Source organism: Phyllobates terribilis, unplaced genomic scaffold (assembly GCF_046119375.1).
Source record: "Phyllobates terribilis strain yellow unplaced genomic scaffold, ASM4611937v1 Scaffold_10__3_contigs__length_209671492, whole genome shotgun sequence".
NCBI classification, from domain to species: Eukaryota; Metazoa; Chordata; class Amphibia; order Anura; family Dendrobatidae; genus Phyllobates; species Phyllobates terribilis.
Window position 1 is genome coordinate 185,350,776 of NW_027362770.1, and position 16,983 is coordinate 185,367,758.

The 16,983-nt window shown below is 46.2% G+C and overlaps 1 protein-coding gene across 1 annotated transcript in view; it reads left to right on the forward strand.

The window, feature by feature from the left end:
* The first annotated feature begins 1,143 nt into the window (after positions 1–1,143).
* The window catches only part of KLHL42 (kelch like family member 42), a 38,887-nt gene continuing 23,047 nt past the window's right edge, over positions 1,144–16,983 (forward strand). Inside the window, exons 1-3 of the mRNA XM_073649394.1 lie at positions 1,144–1,291; positions 3,243–4,074; positions 4,889–5,082. Of these exons, the coding sequence (XP_073505495.1) occupies positions 3,278–4,074; positions 4,889–5,082 (991 nt within the window). The 5' untranslated portion in view covers positions 1,144–1,291; positions 3,243–3,277. The remainder of the gene's footprint in view (positions 1,292–3,242; positions 4,075–4,888; positions 5,083–16,983) is intronic.

Genomic DNA, 16,983 nt, shown 5'->3' on the forward strand with positions numbered 1-16,983 from the left:
GGATTAGATACACGGCTCAGCAGACAGTATCACACAGGAGAGGATTAGATACACGGCTCAGCAGACAGTATCACACAGGATAGGATAAGATACACAGCTCAGCAGACAGTATCACACAGGATAGGATTAGATACACGGCTCAGCAGACAGTATCACAGGATAGGATTAGATACACGGCTCAGCAGACAGTATCACACAGGAGAGGATTAGATACACGGCTCAGCAGACAGTATCACACAGGAGAGGATAAGATACACAGCTCAGCAGACAGTATCACACAGGAGAGGATTAGATACACGGCTCAGCAGACAGTATCACACAGGAGAGGATTAGATACACGGCTCAGCAGACAGTATCACAGAGGAGAGGATTAGATACACGGCTCAGCAGACAGTATCACACAGGAGAGGATAAGATACACAGCTCAGCAGATGGTATCACACAGGAGAGGATTAGATACACGGCTCAGCAGACAGTATCACACAGGAGAGGATTAGATACACGGCTCAGCAGACAGTATCACACAGGACAGGATTAGATACACAGCTCAGCAGACAGTATCACACATGAGAGGATTAGATACACGTCTCAGCAGACAGTATCACACAGGACAGGATTAGATACACAGCTCAGCAGACAGTATCACACATGAGAGGATTAGATACACGGCTCAGCAGACAGTATCACACAGGAGAGGATTAGATACACGGCTCAGCAGACAGTATCACACAGGAGAGGATTAGATACACGGCTCAGCAGACAGTATCACACAGGATAGGATTAGATACACGGCTCAGCAGACAGTATCACACAGGAGAGGATTAGATACACAGCTCAGCAGACAGTATCACACAGGAGAGGATTAGATACACGGCTCAGCAGACAGTATCACACAGGAGAGGATTAGATACACGGCTCAGCAGACAGTATCACACAGGAGAGGATTAGATACACGGCTCAGCAGACAGTATCACACAGGAGAGGATTAGATACACGGCTCAGCAGACAGTATCACACAGGAGAGGATTAGATACACGGCTCAGCAGACAGTATCACACATGTGCAGGTGGGGCGGGCTGTGGTGTCCTCTGCTCTGGTCCACACTGGAGGAGATGGTGTCTGTTTCCTCCCCGGGGCGGTGTCAGGGGCTGTACATGTCCTGTGTGGGGTTTGGGGTGGTCCCTGTCTCTCTCTGTATTTTGCAGGAAGTGCAGAGCAGGAGGGTCTGAGTGTGGGGAGGACGGGGGATGTCTGCGCCTGATGTTCCCCTATATCCAGTACCAGACATCAGGTAAGGGGATGTGACCTCCTCACGTGCAGATCCGCCTCTCCCTTGCACTGTATATATTGGGGTCAGGGTCTCGGATGTATCTCATCCATTACTGTATATTGGGGTCTGGGTTTCCTCCGTTACTGTATATTGGGGTCAGGGTTTCCCGTTACTGTATATTGAGGTCGGGGTTTCCCCGTTACTATATATTGGGGTTGGGGCCTCGGATGTGTCTTCCCCATTACTGTATATTGGGGGTCGGGGTTTCCCCGTTACTATATATTGGGGTTGAGGCCTCGGATGTGTCTTCCCCATTACTGTATATTGGGGTCAGGGTTTCCCCGTTACTGTATATTGGGGTCGGGGTTTCCCCGTTACTATATATTGGGGTTGGGGCCTCGGATGTGTCTTCCCCATTACTGTATATTGGGGTCAGGGTTTCCCCGTTACTGTATATTGGGGTCGGGGTTTCCCCGTTACTATATATTGGGGTTGGGGCCTCGGATGTGTCTTCCCCATTACTGTATATTGGGGTCAGGGTTTCCCCATTACTGTATATTGGGGTCAGGGTTTCCCCGTTACTGTATATTGGGGTCGGGGTTTCCCCGTTACTATATATTGGGGTTGGGGCCTCGGATGTGTCTTCCCCATTACTGTATATTGAGGTCAGGGTTTCCCCGTTACTGTATATTGGGGTCGGGGTTTCCCCGTTACTATATATTGGGGTTGGGGCCTTAGATGTGTCTTCCCCGTTACTGTATATTGGGGTCGGGGTTTCCCCGTTACTATATATTGGGGTTGGGGCCTTAGATGTGTCTTCCCCGTTACTGTATATTGGGGTCTGGGTTTCCTCCGTTACTGTATATTGGGGTCAGGATTTCCCGTTACTGTATATTGGGGTCGGGGTTTCCCCGTTACTATATATTGGGGTTGGGGCCTCGGATGTGTCTTCCCCATTACTGTATATTGGGGGTCGGGGTTTCCCCGTTACTATATATTGGGGTTGAGGCCTCGGATGTGTCTTCCCCATTACTGTATATTGGGGTCAGGGTTTCCCCATTACTGTATATTGGGGTCAGGGTTTCCCCGTTACTGTATATTGGGGTCGGGGTTTCCCCGTTACTATATATTGGGGCTGGGGCCTCGGATGTGTCTTACCCATTACTGTATATTGGGGTCAGGGTTTCCCCGTTACTGTATATTGGGGTCGGGGTTTCCCCGTTACTATATATTGGGGTTGGGGCCTCGGATGTGTCTTCCCCATTACTGTATATTGGGGTCAGGGTTTCCCCGTTACTGTATATTGGGGTCGGGGTTTCCCCGTTACTATATATTGGGGTTGGGCCCTCGGATGTGTCTTCCCCATTACTGTATATTGGGGTCAGGGTTTCCCCGTTACTGTATATTGGGGTCGGGGTTTCCCCGTTACTATATATTGGGGTTGGCGCCTCGGATGTGTCTTCCCCATTACTGTATATTGAGGTCAGGGTTTCCCCGTTACTGTATATTGGGGTTGGGGTTTCCCCGTTACTATATATTGGGGTTGGGGCCTCGGATGTGTCTTCCCCATTACTGTATATTGAGGTCAGGGTTTCCCCGTTACTGTATATTGGGGTCGGGGTTTCCCCGTTACTATATATTGGGGTTGGGGCCTCATATGTGTCTTCCCCGTTACTGTATATTGGGGTCGGGGTTTCCCCGTTACTATATATTGGGGTTGGGGCCTCGGATGTGTCTTCCCCATTACTGTATATTGGGGTCGGGGTCTCGGATGTGTCTCCCCCATTACTTTATATTGGGGTCTCCCTGTTAGTCGGCGGTCAGTGCCACCCTATAAATGGGCGAGGCTTTGCCGGGCGCAGAGTGATGGGTGATCCCCTCCTGGGTATGGTGACCTGCAGGGGGCATCCTCTGCTTTGCGGGGTCACCTGGACCTGTATCCGTTGATTGTGTTTTTCTGATTGGTTGGCAGGTGTGTGATGTCACTCCCCGGCGGCGCTCGCTGTGATGTCATCGCCGGAGCTCGTGGAGATCCTCCTGGGCCCCAGGTCGTACCGCGTGCCCCGGGAGCGGCTGGAGGCGCAGAGCGGCTTCTTCCAGGCGCTCTTCCGCTCTGGGATGCGTGAGAGCAGCGGAGCCGCGGTGACGCTCCATGGACTCAGCCAGGAGGGGTTAGAGGGGGTCCTCCGCCACATCATGGGGAGCCCCCTCCAGGACTGTCTCCCCCCCGCAGAGGCCGGGCGTAAGGCGCTGAGTGCGGAGGAGCCAGGGCACGAGGCGGAGGGCCCCCTGCAGGCGCTGGTGGAGGCCGCCTGCTACCTCCAGGTGCACGGCCTCCTGTCCCTCCTGCAGGCCTCCCTGTCGGCGGACACCTGCGTGGCCCTCCTGGACGTCTCCCAGCTCCACGGTCAGTGGGACCTGGCGTCGGCCGCGCTCCGGTATATGGCGGCTCACTACCACTCCATGCTGCAGAGGCCGGACTTCCAGGACAGCCCGGAGTCTGTGAAGGAGCGGGTGCTGGAGGAGCGGCTCCGAGGGGCCCCCGCGCTGCTGGTGCTGGCCCAGCAGGGCCCCGACGCCTGGGTGCTGTTCCGCTACCTGGAGGAAGGAGGCGGCTGGCAGGTGATGCCCGGGACCATCCCTCCCAGCATGCTGCGGGTGAGGGGCTACGGCGCCACCGTGCTGAACAATTACCTGTACATAGCCGGAGGCTCCCGGGACAACGGGCAGGAGGTCAGCGCCGTGCACTGCTACAACCCCAGCACCGCCAGCTGGAGCGAGGAGCCGGCCATGAACCAGAAGAGGTAACCCCCCAATGTGATCACCAATATGGCCGCCAGTAAAGGGGATGTCACTTTGTAGAGGGTGATGGGCCGGGGGATCTGCTCGGGACGCCAACATTTACCCCTTAATATATAGACCCCAAAACCCTAACAAAGACCCCCGAGTCCTCCAGAAAACACATCAATGTCCTAAGGTATTACCAGCCATAGCGCCCCCGTTAGCAGTGCCATCACAGTGCCCCCATAAGAATGATAGCCACCTTGCCCCCTGTATCGGTCCCAGCCACGGTGCCCCCTGTATCGCTACATGACCATGCCCCCGTATCGGTCGCCCATAGCCTCATGTATCGGTGCCCCCTGTATCGGTGTCGCGCACGGTGCCCCCTTTTAGCCCCATACTCGGGTCACGCTCATCTCTGCTATCTCCCAGCACCGGTCTATAAGGGGTTACTGTCGTTGTGCGGATGATGAGGCCGCGGTTGTCTCCCGCTCCCTTATTTGGAGATCTGCACTGACTCTCATCATCCTCCCTGCGCTGTGCGGAGAGGTGGAGGGTGGGAGGTCTCCTGTGCGGCCCCTGGATACCACATCTCCTTACAAGGACCCCCAAGTGTCTCCTCTATGGGGGATTTATGGGGCCGTCACCTGCGGAGCCCCCACTGCAGAATAAGCGCTGCAGCTTCTACTACACCGATCCATCGCCGACACGGAGACCCCAACCACTGCGGACCCCTCTGCACTCACTGACAGCGAGCAGAGGCGCTGAGCACAGCAGATGTGAGGAGGGGGCTAGTGAAGGGTTACTGACGTCTGTACATCTCTGTTCCCCCTTCAGGTACAACTTCCGCCTGCTAGCAGTGAGGGGCGCTCTCTACGCGGTCGGCGGCCATTCCCTCCAGACCATGGAATCGTTTAACCCTGCGCAGAACACGTGGACCCTCGCTGCCCCCCTGCCCGACACACTGGTGGAGTTCTCAGCCTGTGAAAGTCTGGGGAGGATCTACGTGGTCGGAGGCTACACTCCCCGGGGTGCGTGCTCCGATACCCCACCATCATACACTATAGCCACTGACAGCAGAATAGTGAGTGCAGCTCTGGAGTATAATACAGGATGTAACTCAGGATCAGTAATGTAATGTATGTACACAGTGACTGCACCAGCAGAATAGTGAGTGCAGCTCTGGAGTATAATACAGGATGTAACTCAGGATCAGTAATGTAATGTATGTACACAGTGACTGCTCCAGCAGAATAGTGAGTGCAGCTCTGGAGTATAATACAGGATGTAACTCAGGATCAGTAATGTAATGTATGTACACAGTGACTGCACCAGCAGAATAGTGAGTGCAGCTCTGGAGTATAATACAGGATGTAACTCAGGATCAGTAATGTAATGTGTGTACACAGTGACTGCACCAGCAGAATAGTGAGTGCAGCTCTGGAGTATAATACAGGATGTAACTCAGGATCAGTAATGTAATGTATGTACACAGTGACTGCTCCAGCAGAATAGTGAGTGCAGCTCTGGAGTATAATACAGGATGTAACTCAGGATCAGTAATGTAATGTATGTACACAGTGACTGCACCAGCAGAATAGTGAGTGCAGCTCTGCAGTATAATACAGGATGTAACTCAGGATCAGTAATGTAATGTATGTACACAGTGACTGCACCAGCAGAATAGTGACTGCAGCTCTGCAGTATAATACAGGATGTAACTCAGGATCAGTAATGTAATGTATGTACACAGTGACTGCAGCGGCAGAATAGTGAGTGCAGCTCTGGAGTATAATACAGGATGTAACTCAGGATCAGTAATGTAATGTATGTACACAGTGACTGCACCAGCAGAATAGTGAGTGCAGCTCTGGAGTATAATACAGGATGTAACTCAGGATCAGTAATGTAACGTATGTACACAGTGACTGCACCAGCAGAATAGTGAGTGCAGCTCTGGAGGATAATACAGGAGGTAACTCAGGATCAGTAATGTAATGTATGTACACAGTGACTGCACCAGCAGAATAGTGAGTACAGCTCTGCAGTATAATACAGGATGTAACTCAGGATCAGTAATGTAATGTATATACACAGTGACTGCACCAGCAGAATAGTGAGTGCAGCTCTGGAGTATAATATAGGATGTAACTCAGGATCAGTAATGTATGTACACAGTGACTGCACCAGCAGAATAGTGAGTGCAGCTCTGGAGTATAATACAGGAGGCAACTCAGGATCAGTAATGTAATGTATGTACACCGTGACTGCACCAGCAGAATAGTGAGTGCAGCTCTGGAGTATAATACAAGATGTAACACAGGATCAGTAATGTAATGTATGTATACAGTGACTGCACCAGCAGAATAGTGAGCGCAGCTCTGGAGCATAATACAGGATGTAACTCAGGATCAGTAATGTAATGTATGTACACAGTGACTGCACCAGCAGAATAGTGAGTGCAGCTCTGGAGCATAATACAGGATGTAACTCAGGATCAGTAATGTAATGTATGTACACAGTGACTGCACCAGCAGAATAGTGAGTGCAGCTCTGGAGTATAATACAGGATGTAACTCAGGATCAGTAATGAAATGTATGTACACAGTGACTGCACCAGCAGAATAGTGAGTGCAGCTCTGGAGTATAATACAGGATGTAACTCAGGATCAGTAAAGTAATGTATGTACACAGTGACTGCTCCTGCAGAATAGTGAGTGCAGCTCTGGAGTATAATACAGGATGTAACTCAGGATCAGTAATGTAATGTATGTACACAGTGACTGCACCAGCAGAATAGTGAGTGCAGCTCTGGAGTATAATACAGGAGGTAACTCAGGATCAGTAATGTAATGTATGTACACAGTGACTGCACCAGCGGAATAGTGAGTGCAGCTCTGGAGTATAATACAGGATGTAACTCAGGATCAGTAATGTAATGTATGTACACAGTGACTTCACCAGCAGAATAGTGAGTGCAGCTCTGGAGTATAATACAGGATGTAACTCAGGATCAGTAATGTAATGTATGTACACAGTGACTGCACCAGCAGAATAGTGAGTGCAGCTCTGGAGTATAATACAGGATGTAACTCAGGATCAGTAATGTAATGTATGTACACAGTGACTGCACCAGCAGAATAGTGAGTGCAGCTCTGGAGTATAATACAGGATGTAACTCAGGATCAGTAATGTAATGTATGTACACAGTGACGCCACCAGCAGAATAGTGAGTGCAGCTCTGGAGTATAATACAGGATGTAACTCAGGATCAGTAATGTATGTACGCAGTGACTGCACCAGCAGAATAGTGAGTGCAGCTCTGGAGTATAATACAGGATGTAACTCAGGATCAGTAATATAATGTATGTACACAGTGACTGCACCAGCAGAATAGTGAGTGCTGCTCTGGAGTATAATACAGGATGTAACTCAGGATCAGTAATGTATGTACACAGTGACTGCACAAGCAGACTAGTGAGTGCAGCTCTGGAGTATAATACAGGAGGTAACTAAGGATCAGTAATGTAATGTATGTACACAGTGACTGCACCAGCAGAATAGTGAGTGCAGCTCTGGAGTATAATGCAGGATGTAACTCAGGATCAGTAATGTAATGTATGTACACAGTGACTGCACCAGCAGAATAGTGAGTACAGCTCTGGAGTATAATACAGGCGGTAACTCAGGATCAGTAATGTAATGTATGTACACAGTGACTGCACCAGCAGAATAGTGAGTGCAGCTCTGGGGTATAATACAGGATGTAACTGAGGATATGTAATGTATGTACACAGTGACTGTACCAGCAGAATAGTGAGTGCAGCTCTGGAGTATAATACAGGATGTAACTCAGGATCAGTAATGTAATGTATGTACACAGTGACTGCACCAGCAGAATAGTGAGTGCAGCTCTGGAGGATAATACAGGATGTAACTCAGGATCAGTAATGTAATGTATGTACACAGTGACTGCACCAGCAGAATAGTGAGTGCAGCTCTGGGGTATAATACAGGATGTAACTCAGGCTCAGTAATGTAATGTATGTACACAGTGACTGCACCAGCAGAATAGTGAGTGCAGCTCTGGAGTATAATACAGGATGTAACTCAGGATCAGTAATGTAATGTATGTACACAGTTACTGCACCAGCAGAATAGTGAGTGCAGCTCTGGAGTATAATACAGGATGTAACTCCGGATCAGTAATGTAATGTATGTACACAGTGACTGCACCAGCAGAATAGTGAGTGCAGCTCTGGAGTATAATACAGGATGTAACTCAGGATCAGTAATGTAATGTATGTACTCAGTGACTGCACCAGCAGAATAGTGAGTGCAGCTCTGGAGTATAATACAGGATGTAACTCAGGATCAGTAATGTAATGTATGTACGCAGTGACTGCACCAGCAGAATAGTGAGTGCAGCTCTGTAGTATAATACAGGATGTAACTCCGGATCAGTAATGTAATGTATGTACGCAGTGACTGCACCAGCAGAATAGTGTGTGCAGCTCTGGAGTATAATACAGGATGTAACTCAGGATCAGTAATGTAATGTATGTACGCAGTGACTGCACCAGCAGAATAGTGAGTTCAGCTCTGGAGTATAATACAGGATGTAACTCCGGATCAGTAATGTAATGTATGTACACAGTGACTGCACCAGCAGAATAGTGAGTGCAGCTCTGGAGTATAATACAGGATGTAACTCAGGATCAGTAATGTAATGTATGTACACAGTGACTGCTCCAGCAGAATAGTGAGCGCAGCTCTGGAGTATAATACAGGATGTAACTCAGGATCAGTAATGTATGTACACAGTGACTGCACCAGCAGAATATTGAGCGCAGCTCTGGAGTATAATACAGGATGTAACTCAGGATCAGTACAGGATCAGTAATGTAATGTATGTACACAGTGACGGCACCAGCTGGATAGTGAGTGCAGCTCTGAAGTATAATACAGGATGTAACTCAGGATCAGTACAGGATCAGTAATGTACTGTATGTACACAGTGACTGTACCAGCAGAATAGTGAGTGCAGCTCTGGAGTATAATACAGGCGGTAACTCAGGATCAGTAATGTAATGTATGTACACAGTGACTGCACCAGCAGAATAGTGAGTGCAGCTCTGGAGTATAATACAGGAAGTAACTCAGGATCAGTAATGTAATGTATTTACACAGTGACTGCACCAGCAGAATAGTGAGTGCAGCTCTGGAGTATAATACAGGATGTAACTCCGGATCAGTAATGTAATGTATGTACGCAGTGACTGCACCAGCAGAATAGTGAGTGCAGCTCTGGAGTATAATACAGGATGTAACTCAGGATCAGTAATATAATGTATGTACACAGTGACTGCACCAGCAGAATAGTGAGTGCAGCTCTGGAGTATAATACAGGATGTAACTCAGGATCAGTAATGTAATGTATGTACACAGTGACTTCACCAGCAGAATAGTGAGTGCAGCTCTGGAGTATAATACAGGATGTAACTCAGGATCAGTAATGTAATGTATGTACACAGTGACTGCACCAGCAGAATAGTGAGTGCAGCTCTGGAGTATAATACAGGATGTAACTCAGGATCAGTAATGTAATGTATGTACACAGTGACTGCACCAGCTGAATAGTGAGTGCAGCTCTGGAGTATAATACAGGATGTAACTCAGGATCAGTAATGTAATGTATGTACACAGTGACGCCACCAGCAGAATAGTGAGTGCAGCTCTGGAGTATAATACAGGATGTAACTCAGGATCAGTAATGTATGTACCCAGTGACTGCACCAGCAGAATAGTGAGTGCAGCTCTGGAGTATAATACAGGATGTAACTCAGGATCAGTAATATAATGTATGTACACAGTGACTGCACCAGCAGAATAGTGAGTGCAGCTCTGGAGTATAATACAGGATGTAACTCAGGATCAGTAATGTAATGTATGTACACAGTGACGCCACCAGCAGAATAGTGAGTGCAGCTCTGGAGTATAATACAGGATGTAACTCAGGATCAGTAATGTATGTACCCAGTGACTGCACCAGCAGAATAGTGAGTGCAGCTCTGGAGTATAATACAGGATGTAACTCAGGATCAGTAATATAATGTATGTACACAGTGACTGCACCAGCAGAATAGTGAGTGCTGCTCTGGAGTATAATACAGGATGTAACTCAGGATCAGTAATGTATGTACACAGTGACTGCACAAGCAGACTAGTGAGTGCAGCTCTGGAGTATAATACAGGAGGTAACTAAGGATCAGTAATGTAATGTATGTGCACAGTGACTGCACCAGCAGAATAGTGAGTGCAGCTCTGGAGTATAATGCAGGATGTAACTCAGGATCAGTAATGTAATGTATGTACACAGTGACTGCACCAGCAGAATAGTGAGTGCAGCTCTGGAGTATAATACAGGATGTAATTCAGGATCAGTAATGTAATGTATGTACACAGTGACTGCACCAGCAGAATAGTGAGTGCAGCTCTGGAGTATAATACAGGATGTAACTCAGGATCAGTAATGTAATGTATGTACACAGTGACTGCACCAGCAGAATAGTGAGTGCAGCGCTGGAGTATAATACAGGAGGTAACTCAGGATCAGTAATGTAATGTATGTACACAGTGACTGCACCAGCAGAATAGTGAGTGCAGCTCTGGAGGATAATACAGGATGTAACTCAGGATCAGTAATGAAATGTATGTACACAGTGACTGCACCAGCAGAATAGTGAGTGCAGCTCTGGAGTATAATACAGGATGTAACTCAGGATCAGTAATGTATGTACACAGTGACTGCACCAGCAGAATAGTGAGTGCAGCTCTGGAGTATAATAAAGGATGTAACTCAGGATCAGTAATGTATGTACACAGTGACTGCACCAGCAGAATAGTGAGTGCAGCTCTGGAGTATAATAAAGGATGTAACTCAGGATCAGTAATGTAATGTATGTACACAGTGACTGCACCAGCAGAATAGTGAGTGCAGCTCTGGAGTATAATACAGGATGTAACTCAGGATCAGTAATGTAATGTATGTACACAGTGACTGTTCCTGCAGAATAGTGAGTGCAGCTCTGGAGTATAATACAGGATGTAACTCAGGATCAGTAATGTAATGTATGTACACAGTGACTGCTCCTGCAGAATAGTGAGTGCAGCTCTGGAGTATAATACAGGATGTAACTCAGGATCAGTAATGTAATGTATGTACACAGTGACTGCACCAGCAGAATAGTGAGTGCAGCTCTGGAGTATAATACAGGAGGTAACTCATGATCAGTAATGTAATGTATGTACACAGTGACTGCACCAGCGGAATATTGAGTGCAGCTCTGGAGAATAATACAGGAGGTAACTCAGGATCAGTAATGTAATGTATGTACACAGTGACTGCACCAGCAGAATAGTGAGTACAGCTCTGGAGTATAATACAGGATGTAACTCAGGATCAGTAATGTAATGTATGTACACAGTGACTTCACCAGCAGAATAGTGAGTGCAGCTCTGGAGTATAATACAGGAGGTAACTCAGGATCAGTAATGTAATGTATGTACACAGTGACTGCACCAGCAGAATAGTGAGTACAGCTCTGGAGTATAATACAGGAGGTAACTCAGGATCAGTAATGTAATGTATGTACACAGTGACTGCACCAGCAGAATAGTGAGTGCAGCTCTGGAGTATAATACAGGATGTAACTCAGGATCAGTAATGTAATGTATGTACACAGTGACTGCACCAGCAGAATAGTGAGTGCAGCTCTGGAGTATAATACAGGAGGTAACTCAGGATCAGTAATGTAATGTAATGTATGTACACAGTGACTGCACCAGCAGAATAGTGAGTGCAGCTCTGGAGTATAATACAGGATGTAACTCAGGATCAGTAATGTAATGTATGTACCCAGTGACTGCACCAGCAGAATAGTGAGTGCAGCTCTGGAGTATAATACAGGATGTAACTCAGAATCAGTAATATAATGTATGTACACAGTGACTGCACCAGCAGAATAGTGAGTGCTGCTCTGGAGTATAATACAGGAGGTAACTAAGGATCAGTAATGTAATGTATGTACACAGTGACTGCACCAGCAGAATAGTGAGCGCAGCTCTGGAGTATAATACAGGAGGTAACTAAGGATCAGTAATGTAATGTATGTACACAGTGACTGCACCAGCAGAATAGTGAGCGCAGCTCTGGAGTATAATACAGGATGTAACTCAGGATCAGTAATGTATGTACACAGTGACTGCACAAGCAGACTAGTGAGTGCAGCTCTGGAGTATAATACAGGAGGTAACTAAGGATCAGTAATGTAATGTATGTACACAGTGACTGCACCAGCAGAATAGTGAGCGCAGCTCTGGAGTATAATACAGGATGTAACTCAGGATCAGTAATGTAATGTATGTACACATTGACTGCACCAGCAGAATAGTGAGTGCAGCTCTGGAGTATAATACAGGATGTAACTCAGGATCAGTAATGTAATGTATGTACACAGTGACTGCATCAGCAGAATAGTGAGCTCAGCTCTGGAGTATAATACATGATGTATCTCCGGATCAGTAATGTAATGTATGTACACAGTGACTGCATCAGCAGAATAGTGAGTGCATCTCTGGAGTATAATACAGGATGTAACTCAGGATCAGTAATGTAATGTATGTACACAGTGACTGCACCAGCAGAATAGTGAGTGCAGCTCTGGGGTATAATACAGGATGTAACTGAGGATATGTAATGTATGTACACAGTGACTGCACCAGCAGAATAGTGAGTGCAGCTCTGGAGTATAATACAGGATGTAACTCAGGATCAGTAATGTATGTACACAGTGACTGCACCAGCAGAAGAGTGAGTGCAGCTCTGGAGGATAATACAGGCGGTAACTCAGGATCAGTAATGTAATGTATGTACACAGTGACTGCACCAGCAGAATAGTGAGTGCAGCTCTGGAGTATAATACAGGAGGTAACACAGGATCAGTAATGTAATGTATGTACACAGTGACTGCATCAGCAGAATAGTGAGTGCAGCTCTGGAGTATAATACAGGGTGTAACTCAGCATCAGTAATGTAATGTATGTACACAGTGACTGCATCAGCAGAATAGTGAGCTCAGCTCTGGAGTATAATACAGGATGTAACTCAGGATCAGTAATGTAATGTATGTACACAGTGACTGCATCAGCAGAATAGTGAGCTCAGCTCTGGAGTATAATACAGGATGTAACTCTGGATCAGTAATGTAATGTATGTACACAGTGACTGCACCAGCAGAATAGTGAGTCCAGCTCTGGGGTATAATACAGGATGTAACTGAGGATATGTAATGTATGTACACAGTGACTGTACCAGCAGAATAGTGATTGCAGCTCTGGAGTATAATACAGGATGTAACTCAGGATCAGTAATGTAATGTATGTACACAGTGACTACACCAGCAGAATAGTGAGTGCAGCTCTGGAGTATAATACAGGATGTAACTCAGGATCAGTAATGTATGTACACAGTGACTGCACCAGCAGAATAGTGAGTGCAGCTCTGGAGGATAATACAGGATGTAACTGAGGATCAGTAATGTAATGTATGTACACAGTGACTGCACCAGCAGAATAGGGAGTGCAGCTCTGGAGTATAATACAGGCGGTAACTCAGGATCAGTAATGTAATGTATGTACACAGTGACTGCACCAGCTGAATAGTGAGTGCAGCTCTGGAGTATAATACAGGATGTAACTCAGGATCAGTAATGTAATGTATGTACACAGTGACTGCACCAGCAGAATAGTGAGTGCAGCTCTGGAGTATAATACAGGATGTAACTCAGGATCAGTAATGTAATGTATGTACACAGTGACTGCACCAGCAGAATAGTGAGTGCAGCTCTGGGGTATAATACAGGATGTAACTCAGGCTCAGTAATGTAATGTATGTACACAGTGACTGCACCAGCAGAATAGTGAGTGCAGCTCTGGAGTATAATACAGGATGTAACTCAGGATCAGTAATGTAATGTATGTACACAGTTACTGCACCAGCAGAATAGTGAGTGCAGCTCTGGAGTATAATACAGGATGTAACTCAGGATCAATAATGTAATGTATGTACACAGTGACTGCACCAGCAGAATAGTGAGTGCAGCTCTGGAGTATAATACAGGATGTAACTCCGGATCAGTAATGTAATGTATGTACACAGTGACTGCACCAGTAGAATAGTGAGTGCAGCTCTGGAGTATAATACAGGATGTAACTCAGGATCAGTAATGTAATGTATGTACACAGTGACTGCACCAGCAGAATAGTGAGTGTAGCTCTGGAGTATAATACAGGATGTAACTCAGGATCAGTAATGTAATGTATGTACGCAGTGACTGCACCAGCAGAATAGTGAGTGCAGCTCTGTAGTATAATACAGGATGTAACTCAGGATCAGTAATGTAATGTATGTACACAGTGACTGCACCAGTAGAATAGTGAGTGCAGCTCTGGAGTATAATACAGGATGTAACTCAGGATCAGTAATGTAATGTATGTACTCAGTGACTGCACCAGCAGAATAGTGAGTGCAGCTCTGGAGTATAATACAGGATGTAACTCAGGATCAGTAATGTAATGTATGTACGCAGTGACTGCACCAGCAGAATAGTGAGTGCAGCTCTGTAGTATAATACAGGATGTAACTCCGGATCAGTAATGTAATGTATGTACGCAGTGACTGCACCAGCAGAATAGTGAGTTCAGCTCTGGAGTATAATACAGGATGTAACTCCGGATCAGTAATGTAATGTATGTACGCAGTGACTGCACCAGCAGAATAGTGAGTGCAGCTCTGGAGTATAATACAGGATGTAACTCAGGATCAGTACAGGATCAGTAATGTAATGTATGTACACAGTGACGGCACCAGCTGGATAGTGAGTGCAGCTCTGGAGTATAATACTGGATGTAACTCAGGATCAGTACAGGATCAGTAATGTACTGTATGTACACAGTGACTGTACCAGCAGAATAGTGAGTGCAGCTCTGGAGTATAATATAGGCGGTAACTCAGGAACAGTTATGTAATGTATGTACACCATGACTGCACCAGCAGAATAGTGATTGCAGCTCTGGAGTATAATACAGGAGGTAATTCAGGATCAGTACAGGATCAGTAATGTAATGTATGTACACAGTGACTGCACCAGCAGAATAGTGAGTGCAGCTCTGGAGTATAATACAGGATGTAACTCAGGATCAGTAATGTAATGTATTTACACAGTGACTGCACCAGCAGAATAGTGAGTGCAGCTCTGGAGTATAATACAGGATGTAACTCAGGATCAGTAATGTAATGTATGTACACAGTGACTGCACCAGCAGAATAGTGAGTGCAGCTCTGGAGTATAATACAGGAGGTAACTCAGGATCAGTAATGTAATGTATGTACACAGTGACTGCACCAGCAGAATAGTGAGTGCAGCTCTGGAGTATAATACAGGATGTAACTCAGGATCAGTAATGTAATGTATGTACACAGTGACTGCACCAGCAGAATAGTGAGTGCAGCTCTGGAGTATAATACAGGATGTAACTCAGGATCAGTAATGTAATGTATGTACTCAGTGACTGCACCAGCAGAATAGTGAGTGCAGCTCTGGAGTATAATACAGGATGTAACTCAGGATCAGTAATGTAATGTATGTACTCAGTGACTGCACCAGCAGAATAGTGAGTGCAGCTCTGGAGTATAATACAGGATGTAACTCAGGATCAGTAATGTAATGTATGTACACAGTGACTGCACCAGCAGAATAGTGAGTGCAGCTCTGGAGTATAATACAGGATGTAACTCAGGATCAGTAATGTAATGTATGTACTCAGTGACTGCACCAGCAGAATAGTGAGTGCAGCTCTGGAGTATAATACAGGATGTAACTCAGGATCAGTAATGTAATGTATGTACACAGTGACTGCACCAGCAGAATAGTGAGTGCAGCTCTGGAGTATAATACAGGATGTAACTCAGGATCAGTAATGTAATGTATGTACACAGTGACTGCACCAGCAGAATAGTGAGTGCAGCTCTGGAGTATAATACAGGATGTAACTCAGGATCAGTAATGTAATGTATGTACACAGTGACTGCACCAGCAGAATAGTGAGTGCAGCTCTGGAGTATAATACAGGATGTAACTCAGGATCAGTAATGTAATGTATGTACACAGTGACTCCACCAGCAGATCCTGAGTTACATCATGTATTATACTCCAGAGCTGCACTCACTATTCTGCTGGTGCAGTCACTGTGTACATACATTACATTACTGATCCTGAGTTACATCCTGTATTATACTCCAGAGCTGCACTCACTATTCTGCTGGTGCAGTCATTGTGTACATACATTACATTACTGTTCCTGAGTTACCGTCTGTATTATACTCCAGAGCTGCACTCACTATTCTGCTGGTACAGTCACTGTGTACATACAGTACATTACTGATCCTGTACTGATCCTGAGTTACATCCAGTATTATACTCCAGAGCGGCACTCACTATCCAGCTGGTGCCGTCACTGTGTACATACATTACATTACTGATCCTGTACTGATCCTGAGTTACATCCTGTATTATACTTCAGAGCTGCACTCACTATTCTACTGGTGCAGTCACTGTGTACATACATTACATATCCTCAGTTACATCCTGTATTATACCCCAGAGCTGCACTCACTATTCTGCTGGTGCAGTAACTGTGTACATACATTACATTACTGATCCTGAGTTACATCCTGTATTATACTCCAGAGCTGCACTCACTATTCAGCTGGTGCAGTCACTGTGTACATACATTACATTACTGATCCTGAGTTACACCCTGTATTATACTCCAGAGCTGCGCTCACTATTCTGCTGGTGCAGTCACTGTGT